At 42.2% G+C, this 26,611-nt stretch overlaps 1 protein-coding gene across 1 annotated transcript in view; it reads right to left on the reverse strand.

Moving 5' to 3' along the window:
- Positions 1–2,010: 2,010 nt before the first annotated feature.
- The window catches only part of rbbp8l (retinoblastoma binding protein 8-like), a 130,430-nt gene continuing 105,829 nt past the window's right edge, over positions 2,011–26,611 (reverse strand). The window contains exons 15-16 of the mRNA XM_078555054.1: positions 19,996–20,119; positions 2,011–3,662 (exon numbers count right to left, since the gene is read on the reverse strand). Coding sequence (XP_078411180.1) covers positions 3,653–3,662; positions 19,996–20,119 — 134 coding nt within the window. The 3' untranslated portion in view covers positions 2,011–3,652. The remainder of the gene's footprint in view (positions 3,663–19,995; positions 20,120–26,611) is intronic.

The raw sequence follows: 26,611 nt of genomic DNA on the forward strand, positions 1-26,611 counted from the left end.
AGTGTTCAAGCCTTTCTGGAAGACATCTGTATTTACACTAAAAACATTTTTATTCAGTAACAGTTTTCACATATTTTCTTTTAATTTACACATAATGCAAACATCTTTCCACTAAGCATTGCACAGCTTGGTAGTTGTGATGGGCGGGGCAGGCAGGCTACCTAAGAAATAATAAGAAATTACAGATGCCTGGTCTTTGTAATGACTATAAAAGAGATGCAGCATAGCAAAAGGAAGGGCAAGAATAAATCCCCGAATTAGCATTGCAGCAAAATGCAATGCAAAGACTTTTCTGTCATAGTGCAAATAGAATACAATTTAGCCATTTATACCATTTGCAATCCTGCTTAACTGTTGAAGAACCATAACAGATTGCATTGCAAAAAGACTGTTGCTTCAGTAAGAGCGATAATTTGCGTTAGTTTGCAGTTTTACAGTTTTTGGATTTGTTCAGTTTAAGAGTTCAGTTTTATATAACACACCTGTCACTTCATGGAGTCAGTACTTCATGAACAAGATCGTCCGAAAGAGTTTCTGAGAAATTTTGACATTTTAGTCTGTATCGTTTTAATTCCAGTGTGAAACAAAAATCTAAACAAATCGATACTCAACACATAGGATTTATTTTATAGCATGTCCTCTGCTGGCTCATTTGTTTAACACTTAAGTAAAATTTCTTCGGGGCATAATACTGCCTTTAACTAATTTAAATAAATTGTATTAAAGAGCACACAAAGGAACGTTACATATAAACATTAATTGGTGCAGGAAATGAAGCTCGCTGAGGTTTATCTATAAGACAAACATGAATGTTCGACTGCATGCCCAAATTAGCCTGTTGTCTACAGATTATAAATACACTAGTAAATTGCATAGATGATTTAGGCTGCCGGGGCCAGAAGTTGCTGGGAAGTTGCACTATTAATGCTGCATGACATTATTCATTTCAACAATTTGTAGAGCAAAAATTAAGTGGTGTCAGTGGCAAGCAAAAAGTCCAACTAAGATCATTCACTGCCAAACCCGCCCTAGGGCTGATTCCGTGATTTGTATGGTCAAGACACAGAGCGTAACGAGAATAGATCAGGAAATCGGTGCCTGGACGTATGTGCTTTGGGTAGCTTCTCACTGGTCCCTCGCCAGCCATTGATTATTCTGTTTATAGTTCTCCCATGGAACTGTTCAAAGCAGGATGGGCCGTGGCCAACCATACAATATCTCCAAAATGAAACTGACCGGATAATGGAGAATTGGCTAATGGACACTCTGACTCAGAATTTTTATCTTGTATGGCTAATCATTCTTCTAAAATGTTTGAGCGAGAATTTAAGTTAAAACCCACTCTTTTTAATGAGTATCGTGCATTGTTGGAGTCCACAAAAATGAGTTGAGATTGGTTTGTTGTTTTGATGTTAAAACTACAGAAATCCAATTTTCATTTGTTTTATAAGCAAGCGTGGTAAACAAAATTATGTAAATGTGAGGGTGGAGGGCATTTTAGATCAGATTTGTATTACAATGTTGGCATTGTGAAGTGGGTTCTGCCCTCCTGCAGGGGGCAGTGCCACACTATTTGGCGCCACAGCAAGCAACATTTCAGTTTGGTGTCAAAGGAAATGTTCTCGGGGTCCATTTAAAATTTGATTTTACAATGACTCCAAGTTGATGTAAATGTCTAAACAATGCAGCATTTCCATCAGCACTCTTAAACGGTTTAAGGTTGAACAGTTGGAAATGGATCTCTGACCATTTGTAACTATGGGCAGAATTTTACGGCCCCTCCCCGCTAGTGGGATTTTCTGGTCTCGCCGTAGTTGGTGGACTTTTGAATGGCTCGTCGCATTTTCCGGCCCATCCCCACCGTGATGGGGCTGCAAAATTTCGCCCTAAGATGAGGGAATTCCAATTGGCTCCAGACAGTATAACCAAGATACTGCCTAACTGGAACCAATGCTGCAGCTACTACTTTAAATGCACCCTTTAACAGCCCGAACCCACACAAAGAAAGGTTTTAATGACGCTATCCCCTTAAACTTCTCTTTGCAGGTGTCAAACCAAAACCGGATGCTTTATTAGCATGGAATTAATTTAAAAGCTGCTTTTATACTGGTTTTAGAGGCATGCTATTACCATCAGTTTTCAGAGCTTGGGTTTATGGACTGAGCACCAACCTCAATGTAATGTTGCCCAACCATTGAGAACACTCGAAAAACAGATCCTGTTTCCAACATGAATCAAACATGTTTACACTGAGGTTGGAGCTGTGCGCAGATTCGATGTGCCAGGAACGGATGGCACTAATACCACTCTAGGCCCGAGTAGAAATTGCTTCATTTATTGATTCCCTTAGCATCTGAAATGTTACAAAACTGAAAACACATCTTAAAAAATATCACCACCTTACTAAACAGGAATGTGGATGAAGACAGGGTACATATGTAGACTTTTTTTTGTGCTTCCTGTTTCTGTTCAAACCTCACCTATTAAATGTGAGCTTCTGCAATGAATATCCCCAGAGAAAGAAACAATGCCAGCATTTGTGTTCTTTGCAAAGTCACAATGAGTTATGCAGCTCTATATTCTGAGATAAATTGTGATGGTCTTTTTGGAATACTTATGAAAGTAAGTCAGAGATTGAGAGGAATGTAGGTAGAATTGAATAAGTCATGCAATTGTTGACAGAATGATTTAGTGTGCTAGGATACTACGCCAGAGAGTGATAGAGCACATGCACATAAACTCAGGCTGACCTGTCTAGGAACGAGATAGTGGAGGTGAAGGGTTTCCATTTGTGATCAGGAGGAAAAGTCAGAGAGAAACATCTGAAAGGGGGTTTTTATCAACTATTCACCTCAAGAGAAGTGATCCATTTGAAAGACACAAGACAAGGAGGAATTCTCAAGTAAAATAACACTTGTTACAATAGTGAATGATAGTCTTAAGATTTCCTCCCCCTGATCTTAGTAAGGTTAAGTGAAATGAATTTAGGGAAAATCATTCCAGTTTCTGGTACGATATCTTACATACCTTACATGCTATTAATTTGGCATTAAATTGGTAATCTCATTTGGAGGGGCTGTAGGAATAGCTGGTATTAGGAAATGGAAGAATGTATGACAGCAGGAACTATAAGAGATTAGGGTTAAGGCACATTGTTGGGATAGAGTAGCGAAAGTCTTAGTCTGTATCTCGACTGTAAACACAATCAATACAGGGTATCAAAACTGGAAGTGCTCCATTTCCTCAGTGATTAAGTCATTCCTCAACTCAACAAGAAAATGCCAGTTACAAACAGCAGGTTTCTTTTTAAACAAAGTACTGGGTCAAGTAGTGCCTATGTTATTATTATTCTGTCTATGTAGCTTTTTAATTTCGCCCAGACATTTCATTAGTACATAGCATAACTGATCATGAGAAGCAAACTTAATTTCTACTCCTATCTGTAGGTGTTCAATATTCTAAATGAGCTATTGATCCACCAGAGGGTTTGGTTGACTGCTGATCAGGTAATGCAAAAAATACATTGTCAGTTTGTGTGATTGAACTGCAGCTCAAATATGTCATCTATGTGTTGGAAGTCTTAACTTCTATTTACAGAGAGTCTTCAATCTTCCGCTCTGTTGCTTTGTAGTCTTTGTAATAAATCTCCTCCTTAGTTTGAACTACAAAAATAAAACACATTGTCAACACTATAACTGGATACTATAACAAAGTCTACTGAGCATTAATATATAGACTTACAGGATGTCTCTCATTAGAAGCAGTAAACCTCGCCAACTGCTACCTATAAAAAACGTCAGTAAAATACTAAACAATGAATATCTCCATTTATTTTTTCAAAGGCTACAGTGCTCTAATTGTATCTATTGAAGTCATGCTGCCCCATTAATCTATTTAGGAATAATACAGAATTTTTGTACCTATTTACTAAATAATATGCTAAATTAACTTTTTTTTTATTTTTTGGATTGTAGGGGTGAATTTTGCTGGGAAAATTTCCATTTATGCACCAGCCTCAGTAGCAAGTATGTGTGCTGCTAGGGCCAGATATAGACTAGAGCTCCTTCTACTCTGTCCCAATTATTGGACTGAAGTGACACTGCAAAATTAGTATCAAGCCCATAAAATGTTTGCGTGAAATTCCACTCTCCAGCACTTTGATGAAGATGTTAATCTCTTTAAAGTAAATGGGCTAGCACCATTACTAAAATTACAGGATATTCATTTAAACTTGCGATCCTACATTTTACTTACATTCAATGCTAAATTTAAACGTAAGCACAAGAAGTAAAAGGACAGTCTTCCAAACTACTGTGTTGCTCAATTCCACAGGCACTTCATAGTGGTATAAGAAAAAAAAGCTAATGTGTTATATTAATTTAAACATGATTTGTCAACAGTAACAATTTGCATTTATATAGAGGGGTACACTTAGTAAAATGCTCCAAGGTGCCTCACTGGGGCTTTATCAAATAGAATTTGATCCTGAGTCACATTATTAGGATAGCCCACCTAAAGCTTGCTCTAAAAAGTAGGTTTTAAGGAGTGCCTTAAAGGAGGAGAGAAGGGCATATAGGCATGGAGGTTTAGGGAGGGAATTCCAGAGTTTAAGGCTGGGCAACTGAAGGCATCCATGCCAGCCTGATGGGTATTGGGTGTGCACGAGGCCAGAATTGGAGAAGTGCAGAGGTCTTGGAGGAGTTTACAGAGATAGGGAGGGGCAAGGCCATGGATGGATTTGAACACAAGGATGAGAAGTTTTAATCTGGGGTGTTGTTAGACCGAGATCCAATATAAGACAGCGACGGATGAAAGGATCTTGGTGCGAGTTAGGACAGAATTTTGGATGAGCTAAATCTTACAGAAGGTGAAAGGTCAAGAGTTCATTGGAATACACAGCAAAGGCATGGAGAGAATTTTACCAACCAATTATCTGAGGCATTTTAACGATGATGGTGACTTTAAAAAAAAGTTAAAATCCCTTTAACTTTAACATTGTTACATTTTGTTCTATCCAATTTGATTTTATTTCTTCCTCTTCTCTCCTCACCTCCTAAATACCATCACTCTTAACTGGAGTATGGTTACACAGACAGCGATAACCTTTTGCTAACTTGCCTAGTGGTCAATATTAATGTGTGAACTCAGTGAGGGTATTTTACCATCAGGGACCATTAATGTCAAATCCATTCATAAGCATGTGCTTTCCTGTAGTCCAAATTCCAGCAGGGGGCAGGAATCAGTAGGAGATCCAGCTGAATTTGATCCTCCTTATTCAAGAGGTCCCAAGGCCAACTTCTGCACCCTAGTGGCAATGAGTTATTTCAGTAAACACTATGATTGAACTTCGGATTTTTCTGGCCAACAGGCTCAGCTGCTGAATTAGTGAGGCAGTTTTATCATGTTACAGCAACAGCAACAGCATCTTGTTTTTATGCAATGGGACATCCACTGTCTCATGACACAATGGTTTGTACAAAAACAAAATTACCTGGAAAAACTCAGCAGGTCTGGCAGCATCGGCGGAGAAGAAAAGAGTTGACGTTTCGAGTCCTCATGACCCTTCAGCAGAACTGATTGAAGTTAGGAGAGGGGTGAAATATAAGCTGGTTTAAGGTCGGTGTGGGGTGGGGGGGGGGGGGTGGAGAAGTTGTGGGGGGGGTGTGGTTGTAGGGACAAGCAAGCAGTGATACAGATGATCAAAAGATGTTACAGACAAAGGAACAGGGAGGTGTTAAAGGTGGTGATATTATCTAAGAGAATGGGCTAATTAAGAATGGATGGCAGGACACTCAAAGTACAGCTCTAGTGGGGGTGGGGTGGAAAGACTGACAGGGTATTACAGTTATAGATTTAAAAATAATGGAAATAGGTGGGAAAAGAAAAATCTATATAAATTATTAGAAAAAAAAGGGAGGGGGAAGAAACAGAAATGGGGGTGGGGATGGGGGAGGGAGTTTAAGATCTAAAGTTGTTGAATTCAATATTCAGCCCGGAAGGCTGTAAGGTGCCTAGTCGGAAGATGAGGTGCTGGTTTGTGCCATGCTGGTTAACTCTGTGTTAAGCATCGTTTTTGTGGCTCTGCAGCTCCACTCATGGAAGCTGCTCAATGTGATCTCCTCTTTCCATGACAACATGATGGATAAGGTCAGCTCTGACCGGGCAACATCGGGAACCCCTTGAGATCCGCAGTGGGGTCAAACAGGTCTGTGTTCTGACCTCAACGCTCAGTTCTTCCTTGATTCAGATTATATGGCTGAAATTAAGCATTTTTCATGGGGAATATTTCATGGATATAGATAAGTTGAGTGAGAGGGCAAAAATCTGGCAGGAGTATAATGTGGGAAAATGTGAAGTTGCTCACTTTGGCAGAAAGAATAAAAAAGCAGAGTATTACTTAAATGGAGAACAACTGCAGAATTCTGAGGTGCAGAGAGATCTAGGTTCTCGTGCATGCGTCACAAAAAATTAGTCTGTAGATTCAGTAAGTAACTAATCGAGAGGGCTAATAATCCTTTATTATGAGAGGAATTGAACATAAAAGAAAGGGTGTTATGCTTCAGTTATACAGAGCATTGGTGGGACCGCATCTTGAATACCGTGAAGTTTCCTTATTTAAGGGAGGATGTTAATGCGTTAGAGGCAGTCCAGAGGAGGTTTACTAGATTGATACCTGGAATGAGCGGGTTGTCTTATGAAGATAGGTTGAACAGACTGGGCTTGTTTCCACTGGAGTTTAGAAGAGTGAGGGGTGACTTGATTAAAGTATATAAGATCCTGAATGGTCTTGACAAGGTGGACATGGAAAGGGTGCTTCCTCTTGTGGGTGAGCCCAGGACTAGGGGGCACTGATTTGAAATTCGGGGTCGCCCTTATAGGACAGAGATGAGGAGATTTTTTTTCTGTCAAAGGGTTGGAACTCTCTGCCTCAGAAGATGGTGGAGGCAGAGTCGCTGAATATTTTTAAGGCAGAGGTAGGTAGATTCTTCTTAGGCAAGGGAATCAATGGTTATCGGGGTAGATGGGAATGTGGAACTTGAAACACAAAACAGATCGGCCATGACCTTATTGAATGGGATTAGGCTCAAGGGGTTGAATGGCCTTCTTCTGCTCCCATTTCGTATGTTTGTATGTTGGCGCTCTTTGTCCGTAGCAAGCGGGTCAATAGCTTTGCTAAGCTTACAACTGTGGGTTTGATATCCAATTCTGCCATGACAGGCAGGCTTTCTATGATGTTTAGAATTTCCCTGGTGACAGTGTTCTCCCTGGAGTACAACTCAAAATAGTTTTCCGCCTACCTCTCCAACTGTTTCAGTGATGACCTCCCTGGACTTTGTTTTTAATGAAGCTGTTTTCTTTGCTGATGAACCTGTTGCTTTTTTAACCCTTTATACATGTTCCTGACATTCCCTGTGTCGAAGGACATTTGGATATCCTGGCAAAATTGTAACTAGTAGTCATTGGCGCACCACCTAGCAGCCTGTTGGCTCTTAGTTCATTCAGAGTGTTCTTACTCGGGTCTCTCTTGTAATTAATGAGAGCAGACTGCTTGGCTTCAATGACAGGTTCTATCACAATGATGTTAACTTCGAACAGCATTTTCCACTTTTGCTCGCTATATGTTGAAAGTTCAGTATTGTAGATGGCATCTCAAAGTATGTTCCATTTTGCTTCTGCACAGTGTGGGAATGTCAGAGACTGCCTGTTCAAACAAGTTGGGGAACTGTTGGTTTTTATCTAGGTAGGCAGTATGGCTGACATTGAGATGAGGACAGCATTTCTGCTTTGAATGAAAAAGCTTCAAGAATTGCATCCTCACCCAGGTGCACACCAGAGATTGATCTATATCAGAGTCAGCAGTGTACTAGCTGTGTGTCTTGAGAATGCTATTCAGAGAGTCACATCCGGTGCTGATCAGATCCAGCTGGTGTCGATACCCTGATCTTGGATGTCTGCAGAACACCTTGTGACATGAAGTAAAAATGGAAACGGTTGGAAAAACTCAGCAGGTCTGACAGCACCTGTGGAGAGAGAAAGAGTTACCATTTCGAGTCCATATGTCCCTTCTTCAGAGCCTTCTTCAGACCTTGTGACATGGTTTGTTCTGAAAGAAGGTGTTAGTTGCACAAAGCTCATGATAGCAGCAAAGGTCAAGTAGTCTCTCTCCATTCCCCTTTATCTTTCCCAGGCCACGATGTCTGAGGCAGGAGGACAAAGCCTCACGATCCTCACACACTCTTGCATTGGAATCCCACGGTAGGCAAAAATGTTCTGACTTAGGGATTCCGCTGAAATCAGTGTTAAGCTCCTCACAGAAGAGATATTTCGCCTCTGTTGTGAACCACAGCGTTGGAGCATAGATATTCATGAGGTTAACTGGCCCTGCTTGAGTTGAGAGGTGGATGGAGACAACACATTCTGAACCATTTGTGGAGGGGTTCTTTCATTGAGAGTAGCGAGTTCCTTACAGCGAAGCCTACACCTTGCTCACACGTTTCCTCAACTCTTCTCCTGCCAGATGAACATGTAATGTTTTTCTTTCATTGATCCGCTCTCAGCAAGCTTGGTCCCTTGTAGGAAAGCTTGGTCAACGTTTAGCCTATCAAGTTCCATGTTGATCACAGCTGTATCACGTGTGTTATTGACAAGCTGAAAGTCACCAGTCAGTCCTATGCATATGGTCCTGACATTCTAGCTTGCCAATCGAAGAGTTAGCATCTTCCCTCTTTTTGTTTGGTGCAATGGATTCCATCCACTTGTTGGGCAGAGACTCTAATCTTCAAGCGTCCATTGAAGCAGATGGACTGTGCAGGTCAGCAGCTTACTAGTCAGGGGCTGCCCGACTTTATGTGGGCAGTGGTGGACCAGTGGAACACGATGGTCCCTCCCACTGTCGAAGACAGCCCATAGCACCTGTTCTCTATGCTAATCGAGTTGGGCTTATCACTCGTAACTGCTGTCTCCCATATTATGTTAAAGCTCTGCTGAGAAACTGAAGAGTGCTCTCCAGGGCACAAGGCTGGGCAAAATATATGGAGACCCTGGGCTTCCCAAATGTCAGGGTCTCCCTCTTGACCTCCCTAACTAAGTCAAAAGGAATAAAAAATACTACCTTTGGCACCGACTTGCTAAGTTGCAGGAAAGATGACATATTTAGACATCAGTCTGCCTTTGAGCTCTATTGCAGATTTTTTTGACATGATTTACTCCCTCAGCTTTCAACTGTCCCAAAGTATCCACAAGGCAGTGTAGCTATTCGGGAGTTTGGTTCATGAGTGCCAGGGTGTGTCCACATGATGGTGGTCCTGTGCACTGCATGTCTGGGGGCCAAACCTCCTCCAGGTTCCCCTGAAGCTTTAGTCTGGGTCGTGAGGTTTCTGTGTGTTACCACGAGGAGGAACAGCTGATGGAGAGGCTATGTACTAACATGGAGAGAATTACACTTTTGGCCCTCTTTTTCATATCGCTGCTAGCCAGCAGTGCAGGCTGAAAATGAGAAGCAAGCTAGCACACCAAAGTGGAAAGTGTGCTAACCCCCTTCACCTAAACACTAGACATATCACATCAGCCTGTTGGACACGTCTTGCACTTGTATAATGCCTTTAATGCAACAAAATGTCACAGGGCGCTTCACAGGGGCATTATAAAATAAAATATGACACCAAGTTACATAAGAAGATCCTTGGCTAGGTGATCAACAGCTTGGTCAGACAGGTAGGTTTTAAGGAGTGTTTAGAGCAGGAAAGCAAAATGGAGCAATTGAAATCAGGGATGTTCAAGAGGCCAGAATTAGAGGAGTAGAGATATCTCGGAGGGTTGTTGGGCTGGAGGAGATTACAGAGATAGAGAGGGGAAAGACCATGGACAGATTTAAAAACAAGGGTAGAATATTATGCCTGGTCCGAACAAGCATAAAATGACGCATGATGAAGTGGGGCAAGCGTCCCTACGTCATCGCGCACTCGTGCGATATTTCAGTCGGTGGGCTTGCACGGGAGTCAGAGCCGCGCCCGCCATCAATTAAGCAGCCTATTAATGTCACAGATCAACCATGATCTCTTTGAATGGCAGAACAGGCTGGAGGGGCTAAAAGGCTTCTTTCTGTTCTTATGGCCGGGATTTTCTGGTCCTGCCCACAGCAGGTATCGTTGCAGCGAGATGGAAAGTTTGAAGAACCAGCCAAAGGTCCATTGATTTCGGGTGGGAATTTCAGGTCTCATAGTGGGTGGGACTGGAAATTCCCAACCTATGTTTCTATGTGTCATTAAACTAACTTATCATTTTCATAATATTTTTCTGCTTTATTGTGAAGTAGGTTTATGGGGGCAAGTATAGTTGGGTTGTATGTGATTTAATTACATTTTGTAATCAAGTAGATTGCAAGTTGAAATCATCAGAAGAAGCTAGGTGTTTGACAAGCTAATGAGTATAATGGATGCTGGCTTAGCATGTAAGGCATGAAGGGAATTTGCATTTTTAGATAAATGAAGGGAGATTTGGATTTCAAAGGGATCTTAGTCTGTTTATAACTAGCCAGATAAGCAAGGTTAAGGAATGTGTTTACTTTTCCCGAAGGTTACTGACAATATATATTGGCAACACGAAAGTGTTTATATTATGAGCAAGATACATATGAAACAATAGAACTTAATTATTAAAAAGAGAGAAACATATATAAAGGAGAACGAAAAGCTGTGTGTGAGAAGGCCATGTAAGATCTAACTGGAGTGAGTGAAATAGCCTTAATGAAGCCTCCAGCATTTGTGAATGAGTCTGCTATGCAACAAAACTGAAGTTGGGGAAAAACCCTTTGGAATTCCACTGTCAAGTGGGTATTGCATTAACTTGCTGGATCTATTTAAACTCTAAAATCAATGTTAAACTGTTGCCTTAAAGGGAGTGTAACTGGTGATCAAGTTAACTAGGAATTTTAGGAGTTATTATAATAGTATTTGTAGTCTTATGTATGTACTTTAAATCTATTATATTTTGTTAATAAATATTTTAATTTTAAAAATCTATAAAGGTCTTGGTGGACTTATTACTTCTGAATTCAGTGCACATACCTTGTAATAAATGCAAATTGCAAAACCGTTGTGATAATGTGACCAAGTTTCCCCTGTGGATTTGGTTCACCTGGTACACATCATCTCCATATCATGGCATATAAATATTGAGAACATTCAGGATTGAGTTCAGCTGTGATGTCACCAAAATGGAATATTCCGGTGAAACTGGCAAGTGATTGGCCATTGGATGAGGTACCAGGGGGCTGTGACTGCCCATGGAAATGTACAGCAGCATAAGTTACAACATCCAGACCACTTTACTGCCTGATGTTTGTCCAAGTCACCTCCCAACTGGCCCACTATAACAGTTCTAACCCATTTCCAGATGCGTAAGGAGACATAACCTCATGGAAACAATGATTAGGCCACTCAGTGCCTCAAGAATTTTTTGCTAATTAATATATGGCTGACCTGCATTTCAACTCAGTTCATTGTTTAACCTCTCTCACCTTGAGATCAGGAACAGAATGGGACAGCAGAGGGAGTTGCTCGAGACACACAGTGGAGACAGACACAGGAGAGTGAAAATGAAAAGTATTTCAAACATTCTTCCAAACATTGCTTGGGCATTTGTGATTTGACCTATAAAGCCCCGGATGTTCCCTCTTCCTCCCCATTCCCACAATATTTTTTTCATCCTGGCTGAAAGTGGACGTGGAAGATTAACCCAGTGATAGAGTGGTTGATCTCTGATTTACACCGCTCCATGATAATATCATTGAGATCAGTGAGTCTAAGGGGGATGCAGGGGGGGGATCTAAGATCAGAGGAGGAATCGCAAGGTGATTGGGGTAGGTTAGGTGGGAGGGAGAGATGGCATGTCTGCTCCCATGATGACAAGGTCCAGGGTGATGGGAGGAATTTCAAGGGTTATAGAGGGAAGGCACACAGTGGGGTCAAGGGTGATGGGGATGAAGTAGAATGTGACGGGGGAGGGTGGAGGATCACAGGTTGCAATTCAGCGGTCACTTGCACACTGTTACCAGCCATTTTCAAAAACTCACTTGTGGCTGCCTGGAGTGCAGATCCAAGTGGGAGGAGGCCAGTGCGGGCTGGCTGGAGTTTTGGGCATGGATAAGGGGAAGAGTAGAAAATCTCACTGCTCAGCAGCTGAATGCAGGACCTGGGAGGGAAATCATGGGCCCCAATGTTTCTCCTGTTTCTGGGTCCCTTATTCCCCCGCTCCCGCATTAACCCGTCTCCTCAATTATGCATGTTATTTTTTCCCCTTTCAAGATTCACCAATCAATTCATCAAACAATCACAGAGAGGTCTAAGTAAAATGATAACTCGCATTGTTGGCATCTGGTTACAAATATCGTCCAAAAATATGCAGCATGGATCATTAATATTAGGAGCAGCCATGATATAATGCAGTCTTAGCTTGTGTGTGCCCTATAGGTGATCCCACATGACTATTAAACAAACCAGAGAGTACAAATTTTATTTTAATAGCATTGTGCAATATTGTTAGTTTGACAGGAAATATCCCACTAGTTATTTAGAACACTGTACAGATGATAACATTGATTTCGTTGACTGACTCATTAATACATTCTGCACATTGCACCATTTATACAAAATGACAGTTAATTCATGTTTGGGGAAAGGATTCGATACTTGCAACTCAGATTACAAGAAAACCTTTCAGGTTTTTGTTTTATATATTTTGACTCCCTGTTCTGTACAGAAAAGAAAGACCGTGTCCATGCTGCAGCTCACATTGTTTCATTGTTGGAGAGTTGTAGAAGGGAAAGAAGGAGGGGAGGTGGGAGAGTGGGGAGGAGGAGAAGCGACGGTCCTATTCACTTGCTGCCACCTAAACTTCCTCTTCCCCTCCCGGGCACCCTGACATAGCATCCACTCACCTCGTCCGAAATAACTGATTATCACGAGAGGAGAAGTTCCAGTTCCACGGGACTGGCTCGTGCTGTGGATGCAAACGACAGCTGGGTACCAATTGGTGCGAGGCTGACTGACAGCTCTCCCAGGCCTGCTCCAGCCTCATTACTGGTGGAGATTTCCTCTTGTTCTTTCATTTTCTGTTTCCTCTCCTTGGCCTCCCAGAAGACGTTGCCACAAATTGTTCAGTGCAGCTGATGACTCCTGCATGGTGGCCAGCAGGAAGAGCCAGAATAACTACTCCAGCTCCTGCAATCGCAGATTTCCTCTCTCCTCCCCTTGTTGCTCCTCCAATCATAGATTCTTTCTCTGGAGGAGTGGCAAGAGCAGGAGGGAGGGAGCCTCTGATTGGAGGAGCTGACTAACTTGAGCTGAATGCTCAGCCTTGTTTTGTCCCATTGGTTTCCCCAATAGATTGCATTCAACAGATCTTAGCAATTTCAAGGGAAGATAACATGGGAGCTTCAAATGAAAGCACTCAGCAATACTCACACCTGCAGATCTGCTCGTACATTATGACTTGTGCATTTCTTTTCATACATATGAAGTGCATTGCTAGAACTTTACAGACCAATCAGAGGGAGAGAGAGACACACAGCACAGCACCATGTAGAGCCACTAGTAAACCAGCTTGGCAAGCAAATCACCAGAAATAAGAGAACAAAAATAGCACATACCCAGCAGATCATGTCAGCAAACAGCAGCCTCAATCTCCACTGGATGGAAGCACTAGGGATTGCATCAATGGACCAAAAGGACCTACCTTTGTGCAAACTATGTCCATGATTTGAACTACGTCAGGTTACAAGGACACTGGGTATTATTACACTTCCTTATAGAGACACTATTAAAACAGAGATCATTTATATGGTGAGAGTTTACATATAAAGATACAGCACCTGAACTGAAACGCAATAACAGCTGTTGATATAGTGGATCCCTGAATTTAATTTCCTTCCACCTAAAGCTGCAGTTTCTCACCACCTTCGGATTAAATAAATAATCACCATAATAATCCCAGGTGAAGAGGTTTTTCGATAATTTACCTATTTGCCCGTTTAGCTTTGTACTTCACAGCATCGTTCTTTTTGAAGAGGTGGTCCCCAGGATGGGGACTGCTCTCCGTATAAAGGGTGCGAAAAGGGCTTGCAGAGCTTGGAGAGAGTAGGGTTGAGGGACCAGAACTCAGTCTCTACCAGAGCTCCGCTGCTGTTTGCAGGGGAGATCCGCAGAATGGTGCTTTTGATGGGGGCTTCCTGTCTGTCTCTGCAGGTTATCAGAAGAATTGGGGAGGCCAGTGCACAAGTGAGGGAGACAGAGTCTGTGACTGGAGGAGCAACTCTGGCTGTCCCGTGGCTGCTGCTCCTCCAACCACTGACTCTGCTGTCAGTTCCTGCCCTCAGCAACTGACAGTTTAAGTGTTAAAGAAACCTGACAGTCGCCAAGAGCAGGAAAGACCTTCAGGCAGCTTAGGATGGTTCAGCTGAGCATACAGAAGCAGGCTATTCAGCCCATCAAACCTGTGTCAGTGTTGTCCACCACGAGCTACTAGTCTAATCCCAAGATAAAAGCAAAAAACTGCGGATGCTGGAAATCCAAAACAAAAACAAAAATACCTGGGAAAACTCAGCAGGTCTGACAGCATCTGTAGAGAGGAACACAGTTAACGCAGAATGTTGAAGAGTCATATAGACTTGAAACGTTTACTGTGTTCCTCTCCGCAGATGCTGTCAGACCTGCTGAGTTTTTCCAGGTATTTTTGTTTTTGTTTTAGTCTAATCCCAATCTCCTCAACACTTTGATATTCTTCGTTACCAAATAAGTAATCCTCCTTTCAAACAATTGACCTGCTTCAATAATGGTTTGTGGTGCAGAATTTCACCCTCTCTTTAAAAACACAGGTGCTGAAAGAGACAGTAATCTTTTCATCGGACAGTACAGGTTCGAACCTGAGTACATATCACTTCTCGTTATGCAATAAAGATCAAAGGAAGTTAAAAAAACTCTGCAGCATATGGCCGAAAAGACAATGTATTTTCATTCTTCACAGTAAAACAAGGTCACCAGCAAAAAGGGAAAACACAATCTCTTTCATAGACACTTACAGGTGAAATTTGTTTCTTTTTGTGTCGAGATTGTAATCAAGCTGGATTCAACTAACTTGTCTTTCTGGTTTTCCCGTCTTTTCACTTCACATATTTGTGGCAAAATGCTGGCATTACTTATTTTGCTTATTTCATAATTTTCTTTTAACCCTGTTATCAGCATGTTGATTATTCCAGCTGGATCACCAACGCCGCAAAATGTCGCTACGTGTCCATTAGTTTGTTAACATTCAAAAGATCCATATGAAATTCTTCCTGCTGCGTCAACAGGGTCACCTGAGGAGGAATTTTTTTCTCTCAGAGGGGTTGTGCGACTTTGGAACTCTCTGCCTCAGAAGGCGATGGAGGCGGGGTCATTGAATATTTTTAAGGCAGAGGTAAATAGATTCTTGTTAGGCAAGGGAATCAAAGGTCATCGGGAGTAGATGGGTATGTGGAATTCTAAGCAAAAGAAGATCAACCATGGTCTTACTGAATGGTGGAGCAGGCTCGAGGGGCCGAAAGGTCTACTCCTGTTCCTATTTCTTATGCTATGTTCTTAACAGGGAGTTACCCTGTAGGGGTAACTCTGTTATTCGCTCCATTAAATAAGCGGAATAAGGAAAAGTGCCCAAACATGTTGAGCGCCTGCATGCCAGTATCCTAGATTTTCACGGCTCCTGAAGTTAATTTTGGTAAGTAGACTACAGGATGAATTTGAAACTCACGTAACAGGGAAACTCATCCTTTAAGTGTATATAGTTTAACTTGGAAATAGTTCAATAGTCTTCCCAACTTACTGTATGCAAGAATTGTCAGTCATGATGTAATTACAAAACATGTAACAGGTGATAAATAAAATATTTTTAAAAAACTTGTCATTAAAAAAGGAAGGTTTTTTGACCAAGTTTGTACTCCTTGTGCAAGTCATTAATTTGACTGATGAAATCTTACAGCCTTGAAGCTTTAGTTCCTTCAGTGGGATACCCTTAAGTGAAACTCCCTTTCAACCTTCACACCTAGATCTTGTGCTTTTGCCCCATTTCCTGTTTTCTTCCAACACCCCCTGGTCACTTGTTTTTTGAGCCAAAATAGTGCCCGAGGCTTAAAATTTTTGCCAAAGAACTTCTGGCTCACCAATTTAGAGGCCTTCAAGATTCTGAAAGGCTAAGACAAAGCAGGGAGGGGTGCACTGTATCTGCTGGTCAACCGGACAGTAAGGGGAGCACGCAAACAACAAAAAAAAGGGATTGAGGTGGTCAGCCAGCTTTGATTTTTTTTACAGCTGGTCTTTCTGGTCTGAAGCTCTGGCTGCTCAGTCTGGACAATGACAAGAATTCCATTTACGGCAAAGAGCCCGGCTCCCAGTGTTTGGCATGGTGTGCACCTTACTCTCTCAGGCCCTGGCTGAATGGATGAAATCCACAGACATACAGATTTTCATGTCACTGTCTGCCTTTTTCACACAATTCCCTTGCTGGAATACCCATGGGTCTCACACACCCAATAATCCTACAACCTTGGGAGAAGGAGGAGAGGATGCGTCAAAGGAGGGCTCTTGCCAGTCCACAACTAAGGCCACAAGGTCAGCATCAGGCAGCATCAGAGGGGGACAGTGGTCAGGCAGCAGCCACCCAGGGAAGGCATCAGAGAAGAAGGTCACTGGCGCATCAGCAGATCTTCTGGATGCGGATAAACTACCTCCAGTTGTCTGAGAGACAATGTCAGAAATGCCTGAGGCTGTCCTAGGAGGTGATCACTGAAATCTGCCGGATTCTGCAGGAAGACCTGCAGTCACATGGATTTGACAGCAATCCTATGCCCGTGCCCCTTAAAGTGACTGTGGCCATTGCCACCGGCTGCTTCCAGGGCTCCTGGTGCAGCAGGCGGTAAATAAGGCAAATGGAATGTTGGCCTTCATAGCCAGAGGATTCGAGTACAGGAACAGGGATGTCTTGCTGCAATTGTACAGCGCCTTAGTGAGACCACACCTGGAATATTGTGTGCAGTTTTGGTCTCCTTATCTGAGGAAGGATGTTCTTGCTACAGAGGGAGTGCAGCAAAGGTTTACCAGACTGATGCCTGGGATGGCGGGACTGACATATGAGGAGAGATTGAGTCGGTTAGGATTATATTCGCTGGAGTTCAGAAGAATGAGGGGGGATCTCATAGAAACCTATAGAATTCTAACGGGACTAGACAGGGTAGATGCAGGAAGGATGTTCCCGATGGTGGGGGAGCCCAGAACCAGGGGTCACAGTCTGAGGATATGGGGTAGACCATTTAGGACTGAGATGAGGAGAAATTTCTTCACCCAGAGAGTGGTGAGCCTGTGGAATTTGTTACCACAGAAAGTAGTTGAGGCCAAAGCATTGTATGCTTTCAAGGAGTTAGATATAGCTCTTGGGGTGAAGGGGATCAAAGGATACGGGAGGAAAGCGGGAGCAGTCTATTGAGTTGGATGATCAGCCATGATCATAATGAATGGCAGAGCAGGCTCGAAGGGCCGAATGGCCTACTCCTGCTCTTATTTTCTATGTTTCTATGTGTGGCATTTCACTGGCTGCCACATACAGGTGCCAAATGCCCTCTTTCATCGTGCCAATAAGCTCATCAGGTTAACCACAAATGACAACAGCCAGGCAGTCAGGGAAATGGGCCTCGTGGACATTCACCCTTTGCATAACTCTGAGGGGAGGACATGAATGCGCATGAGCCCATCCTGGATGCCAGGGTCATGGATAGATGTGCCAGGGATACCAGCGATGACCTCATATACACGATATTTGGTCAAGATTGAGGGACCTACATGATCATTATCCATATGATGGGTTATGCTTGCCTGCATAGGATGTATACCACCCCTGCCAGCCTCCCTCCCAGGGGCTACCTCTGAACCTACATCCCTTACAACCTAGAATAGCAAGGGGAGTGAATCTCTGTCTTACACACTCAGTACTAAAGACTGTTACCCAGGAGAACTGATCCGCCAAGCAGCCTATCATGACTGAGATCTCAGAACCTGCTCCATCATTACAGGTCCTTGACTTCACATATGGCAGCTCAATTGTCCCTGTGAAATATTGGCCGGGATTTTCTGGTCCTGCCAATGGCGGGAATCGTCGTGGTTGGGACAGAAAATTTGACGGACCAGCCAAAGGTCTGTTGACTTCCACGGGACTGGAAAATCCCAGCCATAATCTCATACAATCTCCTTGACACTCCTTGGCATATAATGGAGTGCCTGCAGAGCTGACATGTTCCTCTATGTTCCACACACTGGCAAACATGAAAATGGACACACACGTGAACATTAAAGACTGATTGCAAACACACAACACCATAGTCACCTACACATGAAAGGGGCATTTAAAAAAATTTTTACTTTTCTGTATGTTTGGTGTTAATTTCTGTACATTTTTTCCATTTTACCTCTCCACTATATTCTGTGGTTTTTCTTTAATTTTTAGAATTCTTTCATCTCTGAACAACTAGGGAAGTTAATATGGAAATCCAAAGAGCTGTTTGTGTAAAATTTTCTGAAAGCTGACTTATTTGAAACATTTAATAAGACGTATAAGACATTGGTGAGGCCAACTTTGGAGTATTGTGTGCAGTTCTGGTCGCCTAACTACAGGAAGGATATCAGTAAGATTGAGAGAGTGCAGAGAACATTTACTAGGATGTTGCCGGGTCTTAAGGAGTTGAGTTACAGGGAAAGATTAAACAGGTTAGGACTTTATTCCTTGGAGCCTAGAAGAATGAGGGGAGATATGATAGAAGTTTACAAAATTATGAGGGGTATAGACAGAATAAATGCGAGTAGGCTCTTTCCACTTAGATTAGGAGAAATAAACACGAGAGGACATGGCTTTAGGGTGAAAGGGGAAAGGTTTAGGGGGAACATTAGGGGGAACTTCTTCACTCAGAGAGTGGTGAGAGTGTGGAACGAGCTACCATCTGACATGGTAAATGTGGGCTCACTCTTAAGTTTTAAGAATAAATTAGATAGATACTTGGATGGGAGAGGTCTGGAGGGTTACGGACTAGGTGCAGGTCAATGGGACTAGCGGAATAATATTTCGGCACAGACTAGAAGGGCCGAATGGCCTGTTTTCTGTGCTGTAGTGTTCTATGGTTCTATGGTTCTATTTACAGCATTTCAAATGGATAGCAAGAGCTTTTACAAAACAGGGTACTTATAAAGGGCTCTGACAATACAGGATTTCCACAGAGCTCTGGGACCATCAAAGCTTCTAAGTGTAACCTATGGTATTTGCTTCCTTCCAGATGACTCAATGGATCTTCTGCAGGATCAATCAATGCAACAGTCAACCTTCTCTGTATCAGACAGATGACTGACTGATGCACCGATCAACTTGGCCAGCTCTTTCATCTCCTTTCCATTACATAGCAACAGAAGCATGACACTCTTGCTCAATGTCACTATCCTGCTGAATTTCCTGAAGTACAGCCAGCCATTGATGACAGCCATGTGGTCATCTGGGTGAGAGGTTTTTGTTCCTCTTTTGCCAACACTGGTTGCTCCTCTTGACCATTGCACCATAACTCACCCAGTCCTACCTCCCTGTTCACTGCATTCTCTGGAATGTGTGCTTGCAAATGTTGGTAAGAAGATTCTCGTGGTTAAAATTGGTCTTTGACTAGCTGGTCACTCATCTTAAGAATTGCCCGTAGGCAAGGTATCAAACAGGTTGCTGATTGAGTTTAAGGATATAAAATTGAGTGGGTTGTGCTACAGGTGATGAACTGCTCATGTACTGCATCCAAGTGATCCTTTAGACCAGCACAATAATACAAATCCTGGCTGAATTGTAAAAATGTATTATCGTTTTGCATAAGTTGTATTTTTACATGGTGATAGGCATGGAATCAAGAATGTTTATAGGTATTTAGAATAATTACTACTGAACTCTTACCTTCCTGGAAATAACTCTGGAAGATTGGCTGTTTTGTTTTCTGGGACTCCTGCACTGCGTTGTGAGGCATGTGTGGGGGCTGATGGTTTGCATCTTTTAATTCTTCTTCCTCTCTTGTATGCGGCTACAAGTAAACAAATGATTACATGCAGACAGTTAGGGTGGTGCTACCTTGCAATTTTGACGAAAATTCTAGCACTCAGTCAAATATTGAACAATTGGCAGGGAAAAGAAATCAATTAAAATCCAAAGCTTGCATCTTCAAGATGGATGTAAATATGAATCCAATAACTTTGATCTTGGCTGATCTTATTCCCAATGTGTTGCGCCTCCCCACCCCCCCCCATCAGTTATTATTTAATTGTTATCATTTTAGTACACTTTTGTCTCTCTTTTTTGCATAGAGAATACCAGAGGACAGGGATCAGGTTGCCTATCTAAAGCTATGCAATGCTGCCCTGACAAGATTGAGAATTTGCAAACAGGAGAATTGATAGTGGAAACCTGTTAAGTTGCTTTATGTTCACTTTTACCTTATGTTTAAGTATTTATAGCATATCAGCAACATCAGCGGGTGATGCAAATCAGAGAAGTAACTATCAACAAAGACCATATTGTATCAGAGAAAGAAACTGAGGTTATGTAATTTAGAGTGTGGATTGTATAATACAATGATATTTCAGGTTGAAAAAATCAATTAACTCTATATTTAATAATTATATATTTGTATAGAATTGTAGGTACAATTTTAGACAACTATGTAATTAGATATATTTGAAGTATATATATACATACATATATATAGATATATATTGCTGTATTGCCTGATATATTATAATCTATGTATTGATACATCTATTCTATTTTTATTTATCATAAAACAAAGAGTACAGATAGTTGAGGGCACAGATTTATGCTTTATCCAGCATGGATAGCAAACAGATTTATTTGATATAACTATTGTGTGTGAGTTGGTGATGGGCACAGATTTATTTGTGTATATTCTCAGTTACTCCAGGTTGTTTTTTATTCATGGGTTGAATTTTTCTTCGTCGGGTGCACATGATTGGCGGGCCCAGAAGTGGACAGGAAATGGGCCTCGGGCCACGATTGGCCCCCGGCCGCGATATCACACTGGCTGGCCAATTAACGGCCAGCTATCATGAAACGTGCGCTGAAAAATGCTCAGCGCTGTCAGGGTGGGGGGCGGGAAGAGGGTGGGGGCTGATCTAACTGAGGGTGTGGGTGAGCGCTTCTAGTGAACTCTCCGAAGTCAGAGCGCTGCCCCAGGGAGCTGCAGACCTCCGCAGGATAAAGGAAACGACAAAAGTGCTGCAAAATATGCCCATGCAGCACAATCAAACACCTGAAAGCAAACTTCATAAAAAAAACAGCCCCCAGCTATCTCTTTTTATTTTATTTCCCCACGGAGATTTAGTCCCGCCCTGGACCGAGGTTTGAGCAAAAATGGGAATGCTGCCTGGGAGAATGGCCCGTCTGCCAACCGTAAATGTAGACGGGCCACATAAAATCGCAGGTTAATTGCATCATTGATGGGCTTAATTGCCCGCTTAATTGTTGGTGGGTGCACTTCCAGCTGCTGCGTGCGCCCGCCGAGCGAAATAGTGCGTGATGATGCCAGGCCGCTCGCCAACATCATCCCGCGCTATTTCACATCCGTTCGGGCCGGGCGCGTGCCTGCCCACAAGATGTAAAATTCTGGCCCATGACTAATGCCATGGGAGCTTCACTATCTAGTAATACTTAATGGAGGATCTCTCACCCATGATACGTGTGCAGGCTGATAACTTTCCAATGCTAAGAATAGCAGTGAGCTGTACAACAACAACTTGCATTTATGCATCATCTTCAACCAGAAGAAACACCTTGAGTTGCTCCATAAATAAGTGTGGAGAAAAGGGACACTAAGCCAAGGAGGAAGGGATGCCCAAAAGCTATATGAGAGATAAGCATGAGGAGGTTTTAAAGGTGAGGGCTTAGGAAGGGTTTTCCAAAGACCAAAGCACCTGAATCTGAATCTATAGATGATATCACTGAGGGGCAGTTTGTAGATCAGGGGTGGAAGAAAGGTCCCTGGAGTACTCAATAAGTGATTGATTAGGAAAGGGGAAAGAAGCCATTGCTGGAAATGAAATATTTATATCTGGTTATGTGTAAATGCATCTATATAAAGCATGGAAATGAGACCCCCTCCTTCTGAATTACACACCAGAGGAAATAGCTTCTCTGTATCTATCCTTTCAAATCCCTTTTTTAAATACCTCAATTAGATCACCCCTCAAATTCCCAACACAATGCAAACTAATTTTATGCGACCTGGCCTGATAATTTAACCCTTTAAACCCTGGTATCATTCTGGTGAAAGTACGCGGTATCCCTCAAAGCCTACTAAAACTTAACTGTGTTTCAGTACTTCAACTGGCAACTGATCAAGTCTCTCCACAACTGAAGCATCATTTCCTTACTAATGATTTCCAAGCCTTGAGATAAAAGCTAACATTCCACTCACCTTTTTGTACCTTTGCTAACTTTTAGTGATTTGTATCACTAAAATTTGTATCACTATTTGTATCACTATTTGGTCACCTGAAATGTTGGTGATGAAGAAGTAAAACATAGTAAAATGGTAGAAATATCAACATGGATGTTCTTGATTTTGGAGAGCTAAGACTCTGGGTATTTTATATCGGTGGGTGGGGAGAAGGGCTAAAGGAATTGGTTGTGGTAAATAGGAACCTTGGCCATTCCTTATCTTCCAGGATTAATAATTATCATCTTTTTGCAATTACTGATGCAATGTGTTGTTTACTCACGGACTCTCATCTCTGTTACAGCCTTGTCATTAAAAACATGTGGTAAGCAAAGCCGAAATTCGTGTTCATAAAAGTATTATATGGGTATCAAGTTTCACATCTATAATACAAGCTAACTCTAGGTTTCACCATAGTTTATTGCCCATCCCTTGTTAACTTTGAAAGGTTGGTGGTGTGCTGTCTTCCTGAACTGCTACAGTCCAGTCTTGGGTACAGGGCCATAGTGGTTACATTAATCCAGAAATGTGCATTTAAATTCCACTATGGTAGCTAGTGAATTTGAATTCATTTTTAAAAAAAAATGAAATAAATCTCAAATATAAAGCTGATAACAATTACAGTAAATATGAAGCTGTTAAGATGTCATCAAAAACCCAACTGGCCCATTAATGCCCTTTTCGGAAGGAAATCTGCTATCCTTGCTTAGCCTGGTCTGTATGTTGCTCTAGTCCAGGAACAATGGTTAGCTTTTAACTACCCTCTGAAATTACCTAGCAATCCACTCATTTTTGAGTAGGACAAAATCCAGTCTATATGTCCAATTATGCCGCACCTCAGAAAAACACTCCATACTGCACCAGTGGTATGCTATTTACCTAATCCTCCTTAGGCCCATTTAGGAGTAGTTTTGCACTGTTAGGTTCACACCCACAGAGGGCCCTTGCAGCTAATACAAGATTCAGATTGTCGACGTGAGGTAGATTTGAACCAATCAGATCCTAGAGGTGTATGATCACTGAATGATCACTGAGGAATGATCACATTCTGTTCCATTCAGAACTTTTTTTTTACCTTACATGAATAACCTATAAATAGAATCAATAAAGTACATTCATCTACATTCTATTAGTAATTCCATTAGTAATTCAATATAAATTTTGATATATTTACACTAAAGATTCAACACCAGTGCAAAACAATTTCAGCTGTATACAATTATAACCTTGTGTTGTATAAATCGGGGATAAAAAGAAATAGGAGCAGAAGCTGGCTATACAACCTCTCAAGTCTGCTCTGCCATTCAATAAGATCCTCTACCTTAACTCCACTTCCTTGCCCTATCCCTATATCCCTTGATTTTCTTAGTGTCCATTGGCTCCAATTTAAAAAAAAAACTTGTTCATGAGATGTGGGCGTCGCTGGCTAGGCCAGCATTTATTGTCCATCCCTAATTGCCCTTGTTCAGAGGGCATTTAAGAGTCAACCACATTGCTGGCGTGCCCTGAGTCTATTTCGCTCACAAACCGGTTTTCCATTTTGGATGCCGGTGAGGGTGATGGTTCCTCAGTGCAGCAAGAGCCATGTTTGGGGAACCATGGGTGGCTCAGCTGCATGAGCAGGAAGAAGAGTAGAAGAGGAATAGCGGTAGGGGATGTTATAGTTAGGGGAACAGGCAGGTGTTACTGCGGCCGTAGACGTGACTCCAGGATGGTATGTTGCCTCTTTGATGCCAGGATCAAGGATATCATGGAGCAGTTGTAGGACATTTTTAAGGGGGAGGGCGAACAGCCAGAGGTTGTGGTTCACATTGGTACCACCGACATAGGTAGAAAGAGGGATCAGGTCCTGAAAGCAGGTTTTAGGGAGCTAGGTAAGACATTAAAAAGCAGGACCTCCAAGGATTACTACCAGTGCTAGTGAGCATAGAAATAGGAGGTTAGAGCTGATGGTTGGAGATATGGTGTAGGAGGGAGGGATTCAGATTCCTGGGACCTTGGAACCAGTTCTGGGGGAAGTGGGACCTTTACCGGATGGTTTGCATCTCAATGGGGCAAGGACCAATATCTTTGCTGGGATGTTTGCTAGTGCTGTTAGGGAAGTTTAAAACTAGTTTGGCAGGGGGTACCCTCTACCTGAGGGTAGACTCAGATGGGGCAAAATCAGAAATAGTAATGGAAGGCATAAAATCAGTGAATGAGTATGGAATGCAGAGGAAATAAAAGATGGAAAATAAAAAAAAGAGAGTTTGGCAGTGCTCAAAGGTGTATACTTCAATGCAAGAAGTATAACAAATAAAGCAAATAAGCTGAGGGCACAGATAGAAACATGGCAGTATGATATCATAGCTATTACAGAAACATGGCTTAAAGAGGGACAGAAATAACGGCTCAACATTCCTGATTACTCGGTTTTCAGATGAGGTAGAGGGGATAAAAAGGGAAAGAGGTTGCGATTTTGATTAGAGAAGCAATTAGAGTTGTCAGGAAGGATGATGTGTTAGAAGGATCATCAATTGAGGCCATATGGATTGAGCTTAGGAACAAAAAAGGGGCAGCCACACAACTGGGACTATAATATAGACCCCCAAACAGTCAGAGGGAGATAGAAGAGCAAATATGTAGGCAAATCTCTGAGAAGAGCAAGAACAGTAGGGCAGCAATAGTAGGGGATTTTACCTACCCCAATATTAACTAGTATAGTTTTAGTGTGAAAGGAATGGAGGAACAGAATTCTTAAGATGCACCCAGGAGAACTTCTTTAGTCAATATGTAGCAAGAGGACGCGATCCTGGACTTAGTTTTAGGAAATGAAACTTGACGGGTGGAAGGAGTGACAGTGGAAGGACATTTTGGCAATAGTGATCATAATTCAGTTGGTTTTAACATAATTATGGAAATGGACAAAGATAAAACAGGAGTTAGAGTTCTAAACTGGGGCGGGGCCAATTTTACTGAGCTGACGAGTGATTTAGCAAAAGCGGACTGGAAACAACTACTTGAAGGTAAATCAGTGTCGGAGCAGAAGGAGGCATTCAAAGGGGAGATTCAAGGGATTGAGAGCAAACATGCTTCCACAAAGAAAAAGGGTGGGACGGCCAAATCTAGAGACCTCTGGATGTCAAGGAGCTTACAGGGAAAGATAAGACAGAAAAGGAAACCTTACGTCTGACACTAAGAACTCAATATTACAGAAAGCTGAGAGAAGTATAGAAAGCCTAGGGGTGAAATCAAAAAGGAAATTAGGAAAGCAAAGAAAGGGCATGAAAGAATACTGGCAAGCAAAATCAAGGAGAACCCAAAGATGTTTGATCAATACGTTAAGAGTAAGAGAATAACTAAGGAAAAAAGACCTAAAAGGTAACCTATCTGTGGAGGTGGAGGAATTGCATATGGTTCTAAATGAATACTTTGCATCTGTCATTACAAAACAAGGGGACAAAGCAGACATTGTAGCTAAGAAGGAGGAGTATCAAGTATTAGGTGTGATAAACATAGGGAGAGAGGAAGTAATAATGGGAATAGCATCCTTGAAAATGGATAAATCACCAGGGTTGGATGAAATGTACCCCAGGCTGTTAAAAGAAGCTAGGGAGGAAATTGTGGAGGTTCTGACCATCATTTTCCAATACTCACTGGATACAGGTGAGGTGCCAGAGTAGCAAGCTGGATACAAAATTGGCTCAGTGACAGGAAACAATGACGTTTTTAATGACTGGAAGGCTGTTTCTAGTGGAGTGCTGCAGGACTCAGTACTAGGACCCCTGCTCTTTGTGGTTGTGGTGGAGTATTTGAAATAAACACTCGATACTAGGTCATCAGTTCAGCACTCAAGTGGCCTTTATTTGCACCAGTGAGGAGGTAACCTTTTACTGGTTACGCCAGGAGGCTTCTCCAATGATTCAGAGCTTCAAGCAGTTTATGTACTATTCTAATTGTGATACAATCACAGTGCTGCCTACAACAGAACTGATACTACAAAAGGAATGGGCGGGAGGAGGGCGAGCGCTGAAGTTTGCGCACGCGCATGGGTGCGTGCAATGAAAGCTCCCTGGGGCACAGAGC

This window comes from Cetorhinus maximus, chromosome 13, assembly GCF_964194155.1.
Source record: "Cetorhinus maximus chromosome 13, sCetMax3.hap1.1, whole genome shotgun sequence".
Taxonomy (NCBI): domain Eukaryota; kingdom Metazoa; phylum Chordata; class Chondrichthyes; order Lamniformes; family Cetorhinidae; genus Cetorhinus; species Cetorhinus maximus.